General features: G+C 41.1%; 3 protein-coding genes across 3 annotated transcripts; 1 reads left to right on the plus strand and 2 right to left on the minus strand.

Annotated features, from left to right (window-relative positions):
* Positions 1-1,415: 1,415 nt before the first annotated feature.
* On the minus strand, positions 1,416-2,622 carry LOC110888291 (uncharacterized mitochondrial protein AtMg00810-like). Its single transcript, XM_022135822.1, has 2 exons — positions 2,551-2,622; positions 1,416-2,225 (listed from the first exon to the last, which is right to left on the minus strand). The coding sequence occupies exons 1-2, from the start codon at positions 2,620-2,622 to the stop codon at positions 1,416-1,418; spliced, it is 882 nt and encodes a 293-aa protein (XP_021991514.1).
* A 941-nt stretch (positions 2,623-3,563) lies between these two features.
* Positions 3,564-4,076, plus strand: LOC110888290 (uncharacterized mitochondrial protein AtMg00810-like). The gene is made up of 2 exons (XM_022135821.1): positions 3,564-3,834; positions 3,889-4,076. Exons 1-2 carry the CDS (start codon positions 3,564-3,566, stop codon positions 4,074-4,076), a joined length of 459 nt encoding a protein of 152 aa, XP_021991513.1.
* Positions 4,077-8,595: 4,519 nt separating this feature from the next.
* On the minus strand, positions 8,596-16,461 carry LOC110890335 (protein translation factor SUI1 homolog 1). Its single transcript, XM_035979252.1, is given in 6 exon segments — positions 8,596-8,786; positions 9,017-9,070; positions 9,153-9,259; positions 15,377-15,487; positions 15,574-15,673; positions 16,338-16,461. Coding segments are annotated over 6 exon segments (426 nt in total). The 5' UTR covers positions 16,347-16,461; the 3' UTR covers positions 8,596-8,741.
* Positions 16,462-16,929: the final 468 nt, after the last annotated feature.

A 16,929-nucleotide genomic window follows, 5' to 3' on the forward strand; every position in this document is an offset into this window, starting at 1 on the left:
TCAAGCCAAAATATCCCCGATACATTCTTGTCATGGGTCATACTTCCCAATTTTTCAGCTAGGAACCAATTTTTACGTTCCAGTACACCGCTTTGTTGTGGTGTGTCGGACACGTCAGTTGTCTCCCAATATTCCATGACTTTCAGAATTTATTAAACTGTTATGAGGTATACTCCCCCACCGTTGTCAGATTGTAGGGTTTTATTTTAGGTATGTGACTCGTTAAGCTTCTTGTATAAAATCCTTAAATTTTATCTTCAGGTCGGTAGCGTAAATAGTTATATACGAACATTATCATGTACTACACTTATCGACTTATGTTGCATCGGGCCAAACAGGTCAGTGTGAGTGAGCTCAAGTGGTTGACTCGTTTCTGTTTGGAATTCTTCAAAGGCAATTGGTGTGCCTTTCCAAATTGACTTCCTACACACAACTATTCATTAGTAACTTCAATCACAGGTATATAGTTACAATTTCTTTCTTGGATATTAGGTTTAGCTTCCCGTAAGCAACATGACAAATCCTTGCATGCCACACATCAGTGTTGTTGTGATGACGTGTCTTCTCCAATATGTAGACTCAGCCAATGAGACATATGACGTCTCTTTCTTCTTCCCCTTGAGTATTGATACCTACTTGGTTTCAAATTCCTTGAACACCTTAAAGCCATGTGGTCTGAATAGAACATACTTCCTTGTCTCAGTTAATTGAGGAACCAAGTTTCTTCTTTATCCTAGGAACATGGTAAGCATTATCAAGGGTAAGACCGCTAATGCCTTTTATGTTTGGAAACTCCACATTCTTGATCCTCCAAATTGTGTGCCTCGAGCTATCAAAAGTAACCACTACCAGGTTGTCTTCATACTTCTTTGGGTTTGACATCTTGTTTTTATCACCGGTTAAGTGATTAGAACAATCAAAATCGACAATCCACTCACCAAGGTTATCGACTTGGATCTCGACAGTCATGGTAAGGGTCGTGAGTCCTTCCTCCCTGCATAAACAAGGCTTCGACAACCTAGCCCTGTTTAGTCTCGATCTCAGCTACACTTGTAACAACTGAACCTAAATCTTTAGCTACCCTCAGTCTTCTTGTCTTTCAAATTGTCGTCCTTTTTCTTGCCCCCCCCCCCCCCTACTGGCTCTTTACTTTATAATTACCATGACTTCAATTTTTATTGAATCGTGACTTCTCCTTTTTCTCGGCATGTAGGCCTTCTAAATCGGATTCAATCATTATCCTGGTTAATTACTTGGCTATGGCCTCGGGTCCGGTAAGAAGGTTCTTAAACTCGGATATGACTTATGTTTGAATGAGTAATTGATTGAGTGATTACAAGAGGGAGTTACAACAACTATATATATACACACACAAGGACTAAATAACAAATATAAATTACAAAGAAGTATAAAACTTATTTAATATCCCCCGGCAAGCTGAACGGTGGTGGACGAATATTGAGTTGATCACGAAGTTGATAAAACGATGATTTAGGTAAACTTTTGGTGAATATATCAGCCACCTGAAGCTTGGTTGGAATGTATTTAGTGGCTAACTGACCAGAGAGAACAAGTTCCCGAAGAAAATGATAGTCAAGATCAATATGCTTTGAGCGTTTGTGAGATATCGGATTTTGAGTCATGAACAGGGCAATTTGGTTGTCACATAACAAGGTAGGTCTTGAAGGTGGTAATGCCCGAAGTTCTTGTAATAGATGAGTAAGCCAAATAATTTCGGCTGCCGCATGAGCCATAGCCCGGTACTCCGACTCGCAGCTTGAACGAGCAACTGTTGCTTGTTTCTTAGCACACCATGAGATGAGATTTCCACCCAGAAAAATGGAGTAGCCGAAGGTGGATCGTCTTGTTTCAAGGCACCGCGCCCAGTCAGCGTCAGAGTATCCAATGATCGATGGAGACTGAACCCGATTATAATGAAGACCATAAGAAACCGTTCCTTTAAGATAGCGTAGAATACGCTTGACTTCCTGAAAGTGGTCAATGGTAGGAGCTTGCAAGAACTGACTGACTTGATTCACCGCATAGGAAAGATCTGGTCTTGTAATGGTCAAATACTGAAGAGCACCAACAATAGAACGATAGTGAGTTGGATCTGAAAAAGGTGTACCTGCAGAGACAAAAGAAACATTTGTGCTTAAAGGTGTTGGAGCCGGTTTGGCATCCAACATCTTTGCACGAGTTAAAATATCAATAGCATACTTGGTCTGATTTATAAAAATCCCAGAATCCGTATGAGTTACTTCTAAACCTAGAAAGTAATTGAGATTCCCCAAGTCCTTGATCCCAAATTCAGAGTTAAGGCTTTGAATGATTGATTTCCGGTGAGAATAAGATCATCAACATACACGAGTAAATACATTACACATGTTCCTTGATGAAAAAAGAATAGAGATGGGTCAGCACGACTACATGTGAACCCATGATGATGAAGAAACGAGCTTAGGCGAGAGAACCAAGCCCTCGAAGCCTTTTCATCGGCCGTCTTTATTTTAAATCGGTTACCCACAACTATCTTAAATGGCAAATCACCTTTTGAGATGCTTTATAATCATGCTCCAAACTATTCGTCTTTTCGGTCTTTTGGATGTCGGGTTTACCCATGCTTGCGGGATTATACAATATCAAATATTGAATCTCTTCCATATGCTTCATCTTGATGTATTGGAGAGGTTTCCATGTATGCAAGATCAACAATATATTTCGGTTTGAATATGCCGGCCTTCGATCTAGTGAGCATGGGATGAGACGACATGGCTGGTGGCGGAGGGGGCTGGGCTGATGAAGTTGCGGGCTGCGGTTGAGAAGGTGGCGGTTGGGAGGTGAATGGTTGTTGGGGAGTGGGTAAGGGCTGATGTAGAGTAGTTGGCGAGTGTGGAGGGGATGAGGTCGATGATGATGAATGGGAATCAGAAGAGGATTTAGGTGATGAGGGTGGGGTAGTATGAGGGGTTGAGGTAGTAGAGGTTATAGGGGTGGGAATATAGGAATTAATGTTATTTGGAAAAATAGGGACAGTGTAAGTTGGTGGGGGGACTGTTGGTTTGGTAACTGGAATGGGCACAATATTTTCTTGAGAAGATACATCCAAAAAGGATGAGATGGGAAGAGATTCAATATTTGATATTGTTGTGGTTGAAGCATATGGAAATAAAGATTCATCAAACCGGGCATGTCGGGTAATGTAGGTACGAGATGAAGTGGGTTCAAGGCACATGTAACCTTTGTATTTTGTATTGTAACCAATGAATACACACGGGAGGCTCCTCGGGTCAAGTTTGTGAGTGGTATAATCCCGCAAGCATGGGTAAACCCGACATCCAAAAGACCGAAAAGACGAATAGTTTGGAGCATGATTATAAAGCATCTCAAAAGGTGATTTGCCATTTAAGATAGTTGTGGGTAACCGATTTAAAATAAAGACGGCCGATGAAAAGGCTTCGAGGGCTTGGTTCTCTCGCCTAAGCTCGTTTCTTCATCATCATGGGTTCACATGTAGTCGTGCTGACCCATCTCTATTCTTTTTTCATCAAGGAACATGTGTAATGTACTTACTCGTGTATGTTGATGATCTTATTCTCACCGGAAATCAATCTACCTTACTTACCTCTTTCGTTCAAAGCCTTAACTCTGAATTTGGGATCAAGGACTTGGGGAATCTCAATTACTTTCTAGGTTTAGAAGTAACTCATACGGATTCTGGGATTGTTATAAATCAGACCAAGTATGCTATTGATATTTTAACTCGTGCAAAGATGTTGGATGCCAAACCGGCTCCAACACCTTTAAGCACAAATGTTTCTTTTGTCTCTGCAGGTACACCTTTTTCAGATCCAACTCACTATCATTCTATTTGTTGGTGCTCTTCAGTATTTGACCATTACAAGACCAGACCTTTCCTATGCGGTGAATCAAGTCAGTTCTTGCAAGCTCCTACCATTGACCACTTTCAGGAAGTCAAGCGTATTCTACGCTATCTTAAAGGAACGGTTTCTTATGGTCTTCATTATAATCGGGTTCAGTCTCCATCGATCATTGGATACTCTGACGCTGACTAGGCGCGGTGCCTTGAAAAAAGACGATCCACCTTCGGCTACTCCATTTTTCTGGGTGGAAATCTCATCTCATGGTGTGCTAAGAAACAAGCAACAGTTGCTTGTTTCTTAGCACACCATGAGATGAGATTATGTTTGGTTGTGTCGCCCAACCTTGGATAGTGATAACAAAACGACTAATACTCCAGCCTTAAACCATGAATAAGTATTTATTTTATACGGGCATCGCTAACCCTGGACTATAGGTCGAGTTCCCTAATCTCACAAAACACGTTCTTGATCTTTCAAAATATTGTGAGATCGGGAGATCTCCTTGGGAAGTAGTCATTAATTCTAATTGCAATTGAGCATTGTTCTTCTTCGTAAACAAGGTTTAAAGAGTATTCCATGCTTGCGTGAGATACTCAAGTTCTTGGATGTGATCAGGAACGTCTTCTTCCATAGCAATCTTGATGATAAACATTGCAGAACCCTCTTTCACATGCCACATCCCCATAGCACCATTGATAGCCTTCGTAGGTTGTTGGGTTTCCTGTGTTGTTAGTCTCCTGCCATAGATATTGCCTTTGAAGGTAAGATTTGATGCATGTTGTCACTATTTGTAATTGTTCTGGTTCAATTTTTTTCTTCCTCTAACAACTTGAAGTATTGCCATCGTTCCGGGTACTTCACGTTTTCTAACAGTCTTTGTCTTCTTGGCCTAAGGTATGAAACCCTAAGACGTTTCCAACACCTTTTCAAATACATCCTTGATTGGTCTTCTTGCTTCTACCATTGGTCTCCCTTCTTCGGTCACCATGGATCTTCAAATACCAGAAAATATTTCCTCGAAATCTACACCCTTAATCTGCGTAACAGGCGGGAATATTGTAACACACAAGCCTAAGATTGTTTAGGTTCTTATACCAATTATTAAACTGAGAGAATGACAAACACAAGTTTGATCACAAACGATCCACTCTTTTTATTAATTGAAACGAGACATTCAGTTTTTTTGGACCCATTTGACCCACTCAAATCAACTGGATAAAGCGGGACCGCAAACCTTGATAACAGATTTCGGGCCGATGATACCGAGAATACGCCATCCTTTGCCGTGGTCCAAAGCCAATTATCAGCTTGAGAATACAACACGAAACCTTGCAGCAGGTCCATAATTTGCTACAGTTGTTCTAGTTCTGTATTTGAAACAAGCGGCTGCCTCCACTCCCATTCCACCAGTCTTGAAGCGACCGTTACTCGTTTGTGTTTTTCCAACCTGAATAAATCCGGAAACCCGTCATTTAACGGCCCGTCCCCAATCCACCAGTCCAGCCAGAACCGTGCCTCATCCCCAGTCCCCATATCGGCCTTCACCAAACACCCAAAATTCATATTAACGTTCTCGAGTTCTTTCCCCATTTTAAAAATTCCATTCCATGTACCCGATATACCCTCCTTTACCGGGAGGTATGAATAAGAATGCGCCTGAGAATGGATTGCAACGATAGTTCTTCGCCATAGACTTTCTTTTTCGTGTTTGAAACGCCACCACCACTTTAGCAACAAACTTATGTTCATACCTCGAAGAGACCCCAAACCTAGACCCCTTTTTTCAAGTGGACCAATTACTTTTTCCCAACACACCCAATAAACTAATTAGTATTAGTTGTTAGTCCTTGGACTTTAGATTTCCTCTGAACCACACCTTGAGATCATCGATACCAACCTTAATGTCTTTCAAGTTTACCTCTCTACGAATTCGTTTTATTGCAAGCATTACGCTACACCTCCTGCCGCTACTGATTTGTTTCTTGTTACGTTGTTTATGGAAACTGATACAGTCTAAGTTTGATCTTTATAATTTCTTGTTTTTAGGAATACAATCATTGCAATTAGGGTTGTAAACGAATCAAACGAACACGAACAAGGACATATTTGTGTTCGTTCGTTAAGGAAATTAGCATGTTCGCGAACTGTTCACGAACGCATACCGAACATAAGTTTATGTTCGTGTTCGTTCGTTAAGAAAATTTAGTTGTTCATGGACAGTTCGTGAACACTGGTCTCGAACACAAACGAACACAAGCAAATAAAAATGAAAGCAAACAGACATTTAACTTGAAAATAAAAAGCAAAATCATTGGTACCCTTAAACATTGGATATAAGTAGTTAAATACAACCATCAAATGATAAATTAAAACACAAGAAGTCTACTACACTACCAAAAGATGAATCAAATTTAACTAACTTAGACATAATTATCCCCAAAAATGCCTTAGAATGTCCAAATTTTAGCTAACTTAGAAAAAATAGGGTTTCAATTTTTCAATATGTTTAAATAAAAGGTTTATTATTTATTAACTTTTAATATAATCAAACCAACACAAATGGACGTAAACGAACGAACATGAACGAACTTAACCGAACATATTGCTGAACATTCACGAATGCAGTCGAACAAACGAGACCCGTGTTCGTGTTCGTTCGCTAAGCTAACCGAACGGAATTTTTTGTTCGTGTTGGTTCGTTAAGCTAATCGAACGAACATAAACGAACTTCCCGCCGAACGGATCACGAACTGTTCGCTGAACGTTCGGTTCGTTACAGCCCTAATTGCAATCTTGTTTCTCCCATTATAATTTTCTTTTAAAGATAATTGTTAGTTAAAGGAATAAATCATCGTAAGAGTGTAAGTGAGTCAAGGCGTTTGTGAGCTACTCGAGATCAACATACCTATGACTGACCTAAGCCTAAACGGGATTGAGTTCAAGCTCAAGACTTGAGCTTGAGCTTCTTATATCGAGCTTAAAAAGGCGGAAGGGCCTAAAGAAGTATATTATTTATATAATATATATTATATATAAAATTCTAATAAAAATAAGTAAATAATATAAATATATACACACACATACAAGGAAAAGGTAAAATAAGAAGCACCTTTAGTTATGAGAACCATGAGAATTAGGCATTTCAAAAAAAAAATTCAAAAAAATATTTCTCAAAAATTTTTAAAAAATCACTTGTTCCAGAAAAAAATAAAAAAATGTCACATTCAAAAATTACATCAAATATAAAAAAATTACATTGCCTTAAACGAAATTTACATCAGGCGTAACTATCGACTTGACAAATTTTTTTGTTCTTTTTTTTTCAAAAGTGTTTATAACATTTTCATTTACGTTCGTGCAAAAAATTGTGGCCCAACTCACGCGGAAAGTATGAATTCCCATAGTTCTCACAACTGGTGGTGATTCTTAATTGAACCGAATCCTATACATATTACGTTATATGTAATTTATTTAATCTAACTTATAATAAAAGACTCCAAATAATGTCACATGACATTCTCTCCTTCATTCTCATAAACTTTATTTATATTTGTTTAATAAATTTCTTTTAATATTAATATTAATTAATAACCAATATATAGATATCACTTATTTTTATCCTTATCTTTATCTAAAATTAATAAATAACTTCAATTTTGCAATTAAGACCCTTTGTTTTTTTACTTTTAAACCCAAAGCTTTTCATCTTTTGCAATTTAATCTCAACTCTTTTTTATTTTCAATTTTGGTCCACCATACTTTTCATCTTTCCCAAGTTTTTCGTTTCGTTCTAAATTTTGTGAGTTAACGCACCGCAACATGCGTGTGGGCTTCAACATTTTTTCGTATATTTTTTTCCGTTTGACTGGCCTGTCGCGTCACATCTATTTTTCTGCGTGTGACAAGTTCGTCCAACACGAGGGTCCTGGATGGACTTAGTTATTTTTTTCTATGTTTTACGTTTCGGTTTAATTTCTCAGCAACGAGCATGTGTGATTCAAAGATTTTACGTCTGCTTTTCGCTCGGCGTTATTTTTTCCCATTTTTATTTATTTTGTTTTTACGAGCTTTTCCGGTGTTGGTGGTCGCTGACAATGGTATGGTATTGCTACTACTTAACACAGTTTTATGACAATCGCTGCAATGCAGGGGCTTAATACTAGTTAAATTATATATGAAAAATAAATTATAAATTAATTAAATAATAACTGAGCTGAGCCCAAGCCGAATTTAAACATGAAAAAAACTAATCACAAGCCAAGTTGTAGCTTGGAAATAGAGCTCAAAACGAATCGAGTCCGAGCTCATAAGTTAAACGAACTTGGACAGTTGGACTCGACCCAATTCAACTCTCTTACATCTCTAATCATCGTAAAGAATAAAACCACTGTTGACAGCTTCACATGGATTCTTGTTTATAGCTGATCAGTTTTTAGTTACTCGAAGAAGTTCATAGAAACACAACTTAGTCCAGAAACTAAATTATGAGTTTACTTTAATGAGATTTCAAATCCAGATCATGTCTTCAAATATTGTAATTCTAAAACATATCATTATCATTTTAAATAAATCAAATATAAACATATGTTCTATCGATTTTACGATATAGAAAATACATAATTGTGTGAAAACAATCAGTTAAAATAAAACGTAAATTATTATTAAAATAAAAAAGTTGCAAAGTTGCAAGAGAAAAGAGAGTTCGAGGGAGTGCTACAAATAAAGATATTTTTTTTACCGATAAGAAAACACATTTTCATAATCCTGCCATTGGTACTAGAACTAATAAAGGTATCAAACAGAAGTTATCACAAACAAACGTATAACCACTAAACTTGCATACATTGTGTGCTTAGATTAGAAACCATGAATCTTGATATGATCCTTCTTCGCTATGCCAGCCTGCACAAAAGCAAACAAAAATGATTCAATTACAATTGGATATTGATCTTGAGAAAAAAGTGCTTCGAGTCAACCCAACACCATCCATTTCGCTATGTAAACAAAAGCACTCAGTTTTGACCCAAATCCGTTACGACCAGTTACCCAAGGCATTAATTAAAAACTAGACAATTAATTTGTGCATGTGGACGGAATACAAATATGCTAAAACAAAGGATTAAAAAGGTAACCTGGGTAAGAAAGGTAGAGACGTTCTTTCTCTGATCACCTTGAAGCTGGATGACCTTTAAAACAACATTATAAACGTGTTACTTACGTATCAGAAGTAACAATCACGCAATTCATGTAAAGATTCACGATAAAAACCTGGCCTAGTTCAGTTTCCTGAACAACAGTGCCATTGCAGCAGAACTCCTTCTTGAGGTCCTTCAAAATCTTATTATAACTAAATTCTTTCTATAAACCCTGCACAGCTATCAAGCTTTTCCTACCATTTCGTTGCTGAATGCGAATATGAACGTAGTCTTTTGACCCGGCACCAGAATCCTCAGCATTCAGCAAATGGGACTACAAAAACAAAAAACAGAATATAACTACTAATAATAACAATAAAATTGTAATAAATAAAGTATAACAGTCACAGCAGAAGGTGCTTACCATAAGCAGAAGGAATCTGGAGGTCAAGTTCAGACATGTAAATAAGTCGGTAAAGTGAAACGGTGACCAGATATTTTCTTGAAAAATATGTTGCTCAGATCGGATTAAAGGAAAACGATGATATTTTAAGACAGTAAAAATAAACCCACACACACCCAAATATCTTCTATTTGTCATCAGCAAGTTCATAAAAGTTTGGTATAACTGTGCTTTTGTAGCATCAGGTGATGTTGATACAACCATTTTTGTACTATTCTACAAAAATTTATGTTACTACATCACTAAATCTCTACCATGACCCGATAAACAAATACATTAAAAAGAAAAATAAAATTCTCTAAGTAACAGATGAAAATATAGCATGCTCCACAGAACCAATTCGCTTTGAAAATATACGCGTGTAACATGGTGAAAAAAAGCCAAAATGACTACTATAGGAACGTTACTTAAAATCTCCATAAACTTTGTACTAAAAAGGGGTGACGCCAGTTTTCTATGAAGTGTCACATAGGTTTTGCTTGCAATAAAGAAAGGTAACATACAGTAAAAAAAAAAAAACAGAAAACATGCTGTGCATAACAAAAAATAAAACATTTTTTTCTTACACACAATGACAAAAAAGTGGAAACAAGTTACATTCTGGTGTAAACATACAAACCAAACACATATAACTCAAGAACAACAGAAATCAATAAACGAAATAACACATGGGGACACCATTATGAAAGGCAAAACATACAAACCATAAACATCTGATGAGGATTATTAGATCCGTTCAAAACAGAAGCATGCTGGATCGTATACATGAAGAATATAAAGATACATCATTTTCTAAACCAATTTTTGCGAGAATGGCATAAAGCACTCTTGCGTAGTACAGCGATCATTTAAAGTGCCCCCTGTTCCACACCTAAATAAAATGGGACAAATGAAGAGTTGAATATTATCATCTTGAGTCAGCTACTGTACAACAAATCAACAATGAAACCAAGAATCCCTAACTATATTGTTCTACTTAGAAGCCTTTTGCTATTACAAATTTAACAATTGCCATGAATCAATATCATACTCATCACAAAAGGCCAAAACACGACAATAAATCAAAAATCAAAAAAAAAAAAAAAAAACAAATTTAGGGTTTCAAACGAAGATCATACGCCAGCAAAAAGAAAATCAATAACAAGAAGTTGAATTATATTTCTGATAATACCTGGCCGACGATTAGGGTTTTGAACGGTCAAATCCAAGCAGACGATTGTTCGATCACTGGTGAAGAACGAAAATAAAAGAAAGTTAGTATTTATGGAATAATAAGTTACAATAAAAGCCCTATCTTATAATGTTCCATTTTGAGCACCTGAGTTTTAGATTGGAAAAACATCAAAATAGACAAATTGACCTAGCAAATCATTAAAATAGACATGGACTAGCCGGCGTTTTTTCCCGCTTTAGCCCCCAAATTTGCCAGTTTAGTCAACGCTTGGAAGTTAATGACTATCTTGGTGATTTACTTGGTCAATTGACTATTTTGATGATTTTCTTGTTTAGATTATTCATATTTGGCATTAGAAAATAGAAACTGAAGAAACACGGAAATGGAACCGCTTTCTCTTAGAGGATGGAGAATCACACCTTGCTCCTTCTCTTCGAATCCAGATCTGCAAAGAAAAAGAGAGAAAAGTGGGGATGTAGAGACGGCCGGTAGGGAAAGAATTCCCTTTTTCCAGCTACAAAAAATGTGTTTGCTCCATATCTCTTGCCCTAATAATGAGGTGAAGACCTCCTTATATAGGAGATATGGGCAGCCCTAACCTCAATGGGCCAGGCCCAGTTAGGGGTTGTCTCTACAAGCCCACAACCTAGTGTAGTGTAAACTACAACGCGCCAGGCTTCGCGGGTTAGTACACAATAATGATAAATATTATAATAAAAGGCGATAAGTAACGGATATGTCCGATCGTTCGGGTCGGGTCAAATAGCATACCCCATCAAGTCCCCCAGTCTGGTGTTGCTCCCGCGTGCAAGCGTGGGATGAGCAAAAGACTTGTTAGGAGTGTTCGATAGTGAAGATTGTGAGTTTTAGGCTTACCTGTCGCCCGGGTGCGGGAAAATTGTCAATCACGCTTGTTGTGTCTGTCTTTAGCTGTGAGTAGAGATGTAGAGATAATGGAGCAGTGAATAGTACACGATTGCTCATCGTGGGAATTGGTTGTGCAAAACTTGGTGCACATTGATTGGTTGCAGGCAGTTGCCATTTGTACTAACGTATTGCCATGGATTGTCAGGGTTGCGCGTATGTAAAGGAGCAGGTGTGTGCTCGTTCGTACATAGAGGAGCATGTGCCGGTCGGCGCATGTGTGCTCGCTCGAAAGGAGAAACTTGCTCGTAAGTAGAGGATCATGCGCCAGCTGGCGGATCTGTGATCGCTCGTAAGTGGAGGCTTGCTCGTAATTAGAGGAGCATGCGCGAGCCGGCGCATGTGTGCTCGCTCGTAAGTGGAGGCTCGCTCGTAAGTATGTAGAGGAGCACGCGCCAGCCGGCGCATGTGTGCTCGCTGGTAACCAGAGGAGTATGCGCCAGCAGGCTCATAAGGGGGAGAATGTGCGTATCGCGACTTACGTGCTCGTATGTAGAGCAGCAGACTCGCATTGAGACTGAGATGCTCGTATGTAAAAGAGCATGCGCTCGTGGCGACTTACGTACTCGAATGTAAAGCAGTAGGCTCGCACGGAGACGGAGAAGCTCGTATGTAAAGGAGCATGCGCATATGGCGACTTAAGTGAACGCAAGGGAGCATGCGCGTACGGCAACTCACGTGCTCGTATGTAGAGCAGCAGGCTCGCAAGGAGACTGGTGTGCTCATATGTAGAGCAGCAGGCTGGCATGGAGGCTGACGTGCTCGTATGTAAAGAAGCATGCGCGTATAGCGACTTACGTGCTCGTATGTAGAGTAGCATACTCGCATTGAGACTGAGATGCTCGTATGTAAAGGAGCATGCGCGCATGGCGTCTTACGTGCTCGTATGTAGGACAGCAGACTCGCACGGCGTCTGAGATGCTCGTATGTAAAAGAGCATGCGCGTATGGCGACTTACGTGAACGTAAGTAAGGGAGCATGCGAGTATGGCAACTTACGTGCTCGTATGTAGAGCAGCAGGCTCGTAAGGAGACTGGTGTGCTCGTATGTAGAGCAGCAGACTCGTATGGCGACTGAGATGCTCGTATGTGAAGGAGCAGGTGTGCTCGCTAGTATGTAGAGCATGTGTCGGCCGGCGCATGTGTGCTCGGTTGTAAGTAAAGGCTTGCTCATAACTAGAGGAGCAAGTGCCTGCTAGCGCATGTGTGATCGCTCGTAAGTGGAGGCTCGCTCGTAATTAGAGGAACATGCGCCAGCCGGCGCATGTGTGCTCGCTTGTAAGCAGAGGAGCATGCGCCAGCCGGCACATGTGTTCTCGCTCGTAAGTGGAGGCTCGCTCGTAAGGGGAGGAGCATGTGTCTGCCGGCGCATGTGTGCTCGCTTGTAAGTATGTAGAGGAGCATGCGCCAGCCGGCTCATGTGTGCTCGTTCGTAAGTGGAGGCTCGCTCGTAAGTATGTAGAGGAACATGCGCCAGCCGGCGCATGTGTGCCCACTAGTAAGCAGAGGGGCATGCGCCAGCCGGCGCATGTATGCTCGCTCATAAGGGAGAATGCGCGTATGGCGACTTACGTGCTCGTACGTAGAGCAGTAGACTAGCATTGAGACTGATATGCTCGTATGTAAAGTATGTAAAGAAGCATGCGCGCGTGGCGACTTACGTGCTCGTATGTAGAGCGGCAGGCTCGCACGGGGACTGAGATGCTCGTATGAAAAGGAGCATGCGCGTATGGCGACTTACTTGCTCGTATGTAGAGTAGCAAGCTCGCAAGAAAACTGGTATGCTCGTATGTAGAGCAGCAGACTCGCATGGAGACTGAGATGCTCGTATGTAAAGGAGCAGGTGTGCTCCTTCGTATGTATAGGAGCATGTGTGCTCGCTCGTAAGGAGAGACTTGCTCGTAAGTAGAGGAGCACGCGCCAGCCGGCGCATTTGTGATCGCTCGTAAGTGGAGGCTCGCTCGTAATTAGAGGAGCATGCGCCAGCTGGCACATGTGTTCTAGCTCGTAAGAAGATGAGCATGCGCCAACCGGCGCATGTGTGCTCGCTCGTTAGCGGAGGCTCGCTCATATGTAGAAGAGCATGAGCCAGCCGGCGCATGTGTGCACGCTGGTAAGCAGAGGGGTATGCGCCAGCCCGCGCATGTGTGCTCGCTCATAAGGGAGAATGCGCGTATCGCAACTTACGTGCTCGTATGTAGAGCAGCAGACTTGCTTTGAGACTGAGATGCACGTATGTAAAGGAGCATGCGCTCGTGGCAACTTACGTACTCGTATGTAGACCACCAGGCTCGCAAGGAGACTGGTGTGCTCGTATGTAGAGCAGCAGGCTGGCATGGAGGCTGGGGTGCTCGTATGTAAAGGAGCATGCGCGTACGGCGACTTACGTGCTCGTATGTAAGGCAGTAGACTCACATTGAGACTGAGATGCTCGTATGAAAAGGAGCATGCGCGCATGGCGTCTTACATGCTCGTATGTAGAGCAGCAGGCTCGCACGGTGACTGAGACGCCCGTATGTAAAGAAGCATGCGCTTATGGCGACTTACGTGAACGTAAGTAAGGGAGCATGTGAGTATGGCGACTTACGTGCTCGTATGTAGAGCAGCAGGCTCGTAAGGAGACTGGTATGCTCGTATGTGGAGCAATAGACTCGCATGGAGACTAAGATGCTCGTATGTGAAGGAGCAGGTGTGCTCGCTCATATGTAAAAGAGCATGTGTCGGCCGGCGCATGTGTGCTCGCTCGTAAGTAGAGGCTTGCTCGTAAGTAGAGGAGCACGCGCCTACCGGCGCATCTGTGATCGCTCGTAATTGGAGGCTCGCTCGTAAGTAGAGGAGCATGCGCCAGCCGGCATGTGTGTGCTCGCTCGTAATCAGAGGAGCATGCGCTAGCCGGCGCATGTGTCCTCGCTCGTAACGAAAGGAGCATGCGCCAGCCGGCGCATGTGTGCTCGCTCGTAAGTGGAGGCTCGATCGTAAGTAGAGGAGCATGCGCTAGCGCATGTGTGCTCGCCCGTATGTGGAGGCTCGCTCGTAAGTATGTATAGGAGCATGCGCCAGCGGGCGCATGTGCGCTCGCTCGTAAGTGGAGGCTCGCTCGTAAGTATGTTGAGGAGCATGGGCCAGCCGGGGCATGTGTGCTCGCTCGTAAGTGGAAGCTCGCTCGTAAGCAGAGGAGCATGCGCCAGCCGACGCATGTGTGCTCGCTCGTAAGGAGAGTAGCATGCGCCAGCCGGCACATGTGTGCTCGCTCGTAAGCAGAGGAGCATGCGCCAGCCGGCGCATGTGTGCTCGCTCGTAAGCAGAGGGTCATTCGTAAGTATGTAGAGGAGCATGCGCCAGCCGGCGCATGTGTGCTCGCTCGTAAGCAGAGGAGCATGCGCCAGCCGGCGCATGTGTGCTCGCTCGTAAGTAGAGGGTCACTCGTAAGTATGTAGAGGAGCATGCGCCAGCCGGCGCATGTGTGCTCCCTCGTAAGTGGAGGCTCGCTCGTAAGTATGTAGAGGTGCATGCGCCAGCCGGCTCATGTGTGCTAGCTGGTAAGCAGAGGGGTATGCGCCAGCTGGCGCATGTGTGCTGGCTCATAAGGGAGAATGCGCGTATGGTGACTTACGTGCTCGAATGTAGAGCAGCAGACTCGCAATGAGACTGAGATGCTCGTATGCGCGCGTGGCGACTTACGTGCTCGTATGTAGAGCAGCAGGCTCGCACGGAGACTGAGATGCTCGTAGGTAAAGGAGCATGCGCATATGGCGACTTACGTGCTCGTATGTAGAGCAGCAGGCTCGCAAGGAGACTGGTGTGCTCGTATGTCAAGCTTTTCCTACCATTTCGTTGCTGGATGCGAATATGAACGTAGTCTTTTGACCCGGCAGCAGAATCCTCAGCATTACTTTCAGCAAATGGGACTACAAAAACAAAAACAGAATATAACTAACAATAACAATAAAATTGTAATAAATAAAGTATAGCAGTCACAGCAGAAGGTGCTTACCATAAGTAGAAGGAATCTGGAGGTCAAGTTCAGACATGTAAATAAGCTGGTAAAGTGAAACGGTGACCAGAGATTTTCTTGAAAAATATGTTGCTCCGATCTGATTAAAAGAAAACGATGATATTTCAAGACAGTAAAAATAAACCCATACACACCCAAATATCTTCTATTTGTCATCAGCAAGTTCATAAAAATTTGGTATAACTGTGCTTTGTAGCATCAGGTGATGTTGATACAACCATTTTTGTACTATTCTACAATAATTTATGTTACTACATCATTAAGTCTCTACCATGACCCGATAAACTAATACATTAAAAAGAAAAAAAAATCTCTAAGTAACAGATGAAAATATAGCATGCTCCACAGAACCAATTTGCTTTAAAAATTAGTATCTGCTACTATATACGCGTGTAACATGGTGAAAAAAAGCCAAAATGATTTCTATGGGAACGTTACTTCAAAATCTCCATAAACTTTGTACTAAAAAGGGGTGACCCAGTTTTCTATGAAGTGTCACGTATATTTTGCTTGCTATAAAGAAAGGTTACTAACATACAGTAAAAAAAAACAGAAACCATGCGTCCATGCTGTGCATAATGAAAAATTAAACATTTTTTTCTTACACACAATGACAAAAAAGTGGAAGCAAGTTACATTCTGGTGTAAAGATACAAACCAGACACATATAACTCAAGAACAACAGAAAACAATTAACTAAATAACACATGGGGACACCATTATGAAAGGCAAGACATACAAACCATAAACATCTGATGAGGATTATTAGATCCGTTCAAAACAGAAGCATGCTGGATCGTATACACGAAGAATACAAAGATACATCATTTTCAAAACCAATTTTTTCGAGAATGGCATGGATACCGATTCCGTTAGTGCCCTCTGTTCCACACCTAAATAAAATGGGACAAGTACATTCTGCGATTTTCACAGTTCTCAATGTAATCTTGGTTCTGAAATGAACCCCCGTACATAAGGATAAGTGTCATTTCTCTTCTGTAATCCTTATTCCATAATACCTTTAGGATATTATGTATGTGTTCTAATTGCAAATATTAACCAAAATTTGATAAAATGAAGAGTTGAAAGCTTGGTTGGATAAAATTATCATCTCGCGTCAGCTACTGTACAACAAATCAATAATGAAACCAAGAATCCCTAATTATATTATTGTTCTACTTAGAAGTCTTTTGCTATTACAAATTTAACAATTGCCATTAATCAATATCATACTCATCAAAAACACGACAATAAATCACAAATCAAAAAAACCAAATTTAGGGTTTCAAACGAAGAGCATACGCCAGCAAAATGAAAATCAATAACAAGAAGTTG

This window comes from Helianthus annuus, chromosome 11 (genome assembly GCF_002127325.2).
Source record: "Helianthus annuus cultivar XRQ/B chromosome 11, HanXRQr2.0-SUNRISE, whole genome shotgun sequence".
Lineage (NCBI taxonomy): Eukaryota > Viridiplantae > Streptophyta > Magnoliopsida > Asterales > Asteraceae > Helianthus > Helianthus annuus.

What these genes read in the sequence shown, in the direction of transcription:
- LOC110888291 (XM_022135822.1), bottom strand. Translation starts at nt 2,622, where the DNA reads ATGGGTAAACCCGACATCCAAAAGACCGAAAAGACGAATAGTTTGGAG. An exon ending in ATTATAAAGCATCTCAAAAG is followed by an intron (nt 2,226 to 2,550) that starts GTGATTTGCCAT and finishes TTTATAAATCAG; the next exon opens with ACCAAGTATGCTATTGATAT.
- LOC110888290 (XM_022135821.1), top strand. Translation starts at nt 3,564, where the DNA reads ATGTACTTACTCGTGTATGTTGATGATCTTATTCTCACCGGAAATCAA. An exon ending in TGTTTCTTTTGTCTCTGCAG is followed by an intron (nt 3,835 to 3,888) that starts GTACACCTTTTT and finishes GGTGCTCTTCAG; the next exon opens with TATTTGACCATTACAAGACC.